We start from the raw sequence: 5,654 nt of genomic DNA on the forward strand, positions 1-5,654 counted from the left end.
GGATACCCTAACCCCAACTTCGACCCTAACCCACCTCCAACCCTAATATCTGTCTCTCCAAAGGCAAAAAAAATTATTTTGACGGTTATAAAATTGTATCGTGTTCATGGGAAGCACTTGCTGGTTTTACGTGAAACACTGTTTCGATCTCGGGCGTATATCGAAGAAGCGCCAAAAAATCAACATAACCTTATAGAGTTTTTTGGTGTAAAACCTAAAAATTCGGTAGATAAGTTGGATAAGTTTCAAATGTAAAGAAACTATTCTCTCGATGTTTAATTAAAATTTATAAAATTTAATCACTCTCATATTATAGCACAAAAAGTTTTATTTTACGATTTTATATTCAGTCGGAAAAGGCTTGAAATCATGAAGAAGTTATTGTAGTAGGATCCAGTGTAGTTGCAGGTAGTGGATTTGATGTCCTACAACAGTATCAACAATATAAAACTGGAATTGCAGGTGCCTATGGGTAATGTTGCAGCGTTATTGACGTTATTGAACAATTTTGCCCTTTTATTGGCCGATTTGGCCCCTTTTCAGGCGCTGTTTGGCCCTTTTTCGCAGAAGATGTCTGGCAACCCTGCTCAGGAGGATGTAAACAAAAAATTGCGCGCTCTGTTTGATTCCGACAAGAATTACATGCTGTGTTGCGGTAGGTTAGTTATCTATCATTGCTTGCTTGATATATGCTCATTGTTAACGCTCACACTCAGTATATAGTACTCAAGTTTACTTGAGCTGGTTTAGAGAGGTGCTAATCCATAGATTTGTCTTTCAGTTAGTTTAATCGGCACCATATTACCCCATCAATGATTTCACCATGACTGGCCGCCGTTCAGAGAGGTAAGTGCCTACCTACCAACTATGGCTACGGCCTACGGGAACTACCAATTTTATCATCATATTCGTTTATCTTGTGGGACTAATACCTATGTCATATATATATGGATCGAACAAGATCAAAAGAAAACACACATAGCGATTGATAATTCCAGAACTCAGCGAATAGAAATAAGAAATAGTACGGTATCAACTCATTTTATATGATTATTTGAAGGTCACGAGTAGGAATGGATTACTCAAAACTTAATTCGGCCGATGAAGATATCAACCAAGATGATGGTAAATATCACATGCGAATATACCTACTGTCCTACTGAAATTTGATGGTGAATTTAGATGATTTCATGAGAGCCACCCCACCAAAGAAAAAAAGGAAGCAGAGAAAAAGCGAGACGACATCAGTTATTCCAGTTGTAAATGAAAAGCAGGAAACATTGAGTGGGAGAAAAGCTCTAAACCGGTAAGAGTTACAATCCCCTTCGTGACCATAAGATCTTTGCTGGTTAGCTGGTGCAGTGATGCATGGTTTTAAGAATCAACATCCAGAATGCCATGACGGCGCGCAAGTATTATTTTACCAGTGACATATATGGCGGGCTTCACGCAAAAATAATATTACATGTTGCCATTATTATCTGGTCTGTGGAGTATGAGTCATGGAGGCGGACAGTGGGTACTCTGAGTAGTAAGACATTTAACATGGACGGAATTGATAAAAATACATATACTGTCTGTGAACGGAATCTAGCGGTGTAATCGAATTTGATTTGTGCTAATATACTAAAACACAACGATCAGAAGATGTGTTGCAGGCTCTTGATATCAAAAGCGCGTAATGTCGAGCATATATCACACATGCGAGTTCGTTAACACGAGGAATCTGATCTGATTGAGGATTGATGTATTATAGGCATTGGTGCATGTGCTCCACCCTAATAAAATCTTGCTACCTTCGTAAAATTGAAATTAAATTCAATCAACTCAGCAGGCGGCCGGCTTGATTACACTTATGCTTGGATTCTGTCACCATATACAAGCGACCGGTAATTGGTGATTTTGAACACTTGCGATGCGGCTCATTTGTTGATTCTGACGTATTATCCCGAATACCTACGGCAAATTAGAGTTCAGCGCCTATATGTTAAGAATTAATCAATAGGTTTATTCCCTTGGTTATAATTTTCTGTGTAAGAGTCGGAGTCGATGGCAAAGTGAACCGAATCCACAGCCCGGATATAATATTAATATTGAAAATGAAAGCGTAAAAAATGAATATCATTTCTAGATTTTGGTACACTAAAAAACGGTCTACGGTATGGTTCTTTTCACAGCCTTTCTGAGGAAGAAAAATACAACTTACAACTGGAGAAAGCGTTGAAATTGTCAATAGCAGAAAATGGCTCACAGCCAGATAATGATAAGGTGAATATTTTCATTGTCGCTGTGACAAAGCTTTGGATATCTTTCTGTATCTTGTATGTTTTCTCTGTGGAAATACATCTTTTATTTGATTTATATGTCACTGGTGGCATATCATTTTTCTCTGTGTAATTGAGCGATTTTCGCAATTTCAAATTCCACCGAGTTTATGAATGTTGAATTGTTCAGAATGCTCTAGATTCAATCTCCGACAAACGGATGCCTTTGACATTGACGGTACATGCCGATGTGACGAATTCTCCAAATTCGAAAGAGAATTGTAATTTCGAAGCAAAGAAGACTGGAATCGTAAATTCTACGAAATGTGTCACAAAGTAAGTGAAGTTGAATTTTCCAATATTTTTTTATTGGCATGACACACAACACTCCGATCCGTTGATGTCCACTATTTCAGGTCAGTGATGGTAATGCTTGAAGCACTCCAACTGAATGTATTTTTGATTATAATCATCCAACTCGTATAGCAGGAGTGTTCTTACTCAATTGCTTCTGCCGAAATTAATAGGTTTGGCACATGCCCTGATCTCTAGTCTGTAATCCCATATTGTTCAGTTGCTCCATGTAAAAAGTGCGTTTGAACGACCAAATCATATTGCATTCCTCTCACCGTATCGTATTAATTCAAAATTCGTCACAGTTGACAGTCTTCATGTGAATAGAGTATGTATACCGGCTTACAATTTCTTATGCGTAATATCGATCCCAATTAAGAATGCTTGTGTTAGTGTCTTAACACTATTCTCAATAATAGTGGGGCAATTTATGTCGGGGAGGATCAAATCAAAGCCGCACGAGTGGAATTGACTGATCTGCGTACTGACCATGTTAATCGTAGGAGCTCAAGGAAAGGCAGTAAAGTTAATAAGGATGAGGAAGAGTATCAAGTTGACGGAGAAAGTGAATCTGGAGATGGTAAGCAATACTGAATACGACATATATTCGTTGTGACTACTGCAGAGGGGTCAAAGCCGTCTCCGATGCTAATGCAATAAAAGTAGAAGTACGGTGGTGAAATGGTATTCGGGCAGAATAAATGGCAGCACCGCTGGTGAATTTAGTAGGCGGTGGGTGCTCTGGAATCCGGTGTACGTGTCTACTTTCCATTGAGTTGACCTTTTTTTCGCGTCATATGCAGAATAAGTCGTCTTCATGTGCATTTTTGGCCGTGTTAATAAATTATCTCTCACTGGACGTTGTAACATTTTCGCCTCCTGGCGCCCCCTTTTGGTATTTTCGTCCCCTTGTTTCTCATAATCTCCCACGTTGGGAACCATTGGTGTACCCAGTCTGCACGAAGAGGTTTGCCACAGAACATTTCCAAACCAGAAAATGGGCCATGGCCAAAAAATGGTTAAAGACCCCCTGTCTACCCTATGGAATTGTCAAGTTGTCTAATAAAACAATACACTGCATAGTACTTAGGACTTGAAAATCTTGGATTTCAAAAAATAGTATTATAGAATTTTTAATGAACAGCTCGAATAACTTCACTTTTACAGGCTGGAATTAAGTCAAATATGTTTAGCATAGTTTTCGCAGACAACTCAACAATTTCGTGGGTTGGCCAGTAAAAGTTGAAACGTATTTGAATAACCCTAATGCCCAGTGCATAGGCGCTTTCACACTGAAAAAAAAATTAACGAAATGAATCATAATATGGCAGTAATGAAAATAATGTTACAATTTTACCCGCAGCCTGCTATTTACTGTTATAGCATCGGATGACAGCGAAATTTATGAAGACGATTTCAAAAACGCTACACCAAAGAGAAAATCGAGAAAGAAAACAGCATTGAGAAAAGGTATTGTAATATCTAATTCATTGTGAATTTTTACCATTTATATTGTTAATCATCTGAAAATTAGGATTAGCATGGGCTATCTTCACGAGCCAGTTTATCTGTCAATATGCTGAAAAGGTAGGCTATTTGAAGAGGCCATTCTGTAAATCATTTAAGCCAGGCTGGTGCTATATTGCGTGCAAATGTTCAGAAAAGAGTCGAGAACCGACTACCGCGCGCGCTACTACTGATGTTGTAATCAAGCAAGAGAAACCACAGCCTCCTCTAAAGCAGCCTGTCAAGCCCGTTTCCAATTTGCCAAAGACGGTCGCAAAGCCGTTATCTGTCTCTTCGCCATGCACTCCGAGAAGTCGGCCAACTGCTTTTCTGGGCGCAAAATCACCGAACTTCGTACAACGCAGGTTTTCGCAGCCCGGGTGGACGCCGCCAGGTAGATACAGAGATAGTCAATAGCAAAGCGCATGAAATAAAATGCTTGGGCACCACGAACCAAGTTTGAAAAGGAATTTTTAAATTACTTGCGTAAATAGGGTGACTACTACTTATTTTTTCATTCTTCTGCTCATTCTTAAATGCAAGACTTAACTGAAGCTGAATTTCAAATTTGAGTATAAATTTCAAAAGTTGATTATATGATACTGATACTGTCATATTTTTGTTACCCTGCGCCTGCAAATTCTTAAAATGCAAGTCTTCGGTGTTTGGGTAAGAATTTCACAGATTATATGATATTGTCATACCGGTGGTCCTGGTATCGATAGTTTTATTTGTTGCTATTCATGGTAATTGAAATCCAGAATATTTATTGTTTGTCTTCGAATTCAATCGGATAATTTTAATATGCTTTTTCTTCCATTGACATCTAGTGGATTTAACGCAGGCAATTGTTGCAGGTCCGGCTGGGTCAAAGGCAGCAGTGTTAAAATCATCTCCTTCGCCCGGCTCCATCCGGGTAGGACTATCAAGAAATGTTCGCGTTACACCATTACACCCAAGAACGAACTTGAATCGATGACATTTTTCACTAGCCAAATTTGACATCGCCTGTTCCTTGTTTCTTTTCTATACTTTTCTACACAGTATCGGTTGATTTTGTTCAATAATAATGATATAATTTTTCTTTTGCCTGTTGTTGCCTTGTCAAACTCTGTAGTTGATGACTCTGCATCTTTTTGTCGCGGCCCAAATTGTCATCCGTGGGACCAGTGTCGACTCAAGATTGTTAAGTTAGAACAGGTTATTAACCTCTACTAACCTGGCGAACCCTTACTCCGGGAGTTCTCAACCTTTATCTTTTCGCGTACCACCTGGAGCTTATATGATTTTGTTGCTTACCAAAAACAAACAAAAAGCTGAACTTAATTCCAAATTTATATTGGATTATTCACATGAGCGGGTTAGCAAATAAGTCGACTGGAAAATTTCGAAATAAATGCGGCCCACGAGGTATTCCGCGGCTGATTATATTAATAGAGATAGTGTAGTGGTTACGATAAGCGCCCACCAAGCAGACGGACTGGGTTCGATTCCCGCCGGAGGTTTATCTGGGTTCCTCTTCCCCCACCG

The 5,654-nt window shown here is 39.1% G+C and overlaps 1 protein-coding gene across 1 annotated transcript; it reads left to right on the forward strand.

The window, feature by feature from the left end:
* The first annotated feature begins 605 nt into the window (after positions 1-605).
* LOC145456328 (uncharacterized) lies at positions 606-5,450 on the forward strand. Its single transcript, XM_080334404.1, has 9 exons — positions 606-846; positions 1,061-1,125; positions 1,183-1,306; positions 2,178-2,268; positions 2,455-2,600; positions 3,038-3,198; positions 4,002-4,088; positions 4,279-4,518; positions 4,982-5,450. The coding sequence occupies exons 1-9, from the start codon at positions 824-826 to the stop codon at positions 5,101-5,103; spliced, it is 1,059 nt and encodes a 352-aa protein (XP_080190530.1). The 5' UTR covers positions 606-823; the 3' UTR covers positions 5,104-5,450.
* The last annotated feature ends 204 nt before the right edge of the window (positions 5,451-5,654 follow it).

The sequence above is a fragment of the Botryllus schlosseri genome, chromosome 14, assembly GCF_051294905.1.
Source record: "Botryllus schlosseri isolate E-star chromosome 14, Bs_hap1, whole genome shotgun sequence".
Taxonomy (NCBI): Eukaryota; Metazoa; Chordata; class Ascidiacea; order Stolidobranchia; family Styelidae; genus Botryllus; species Botryllus schlosseri.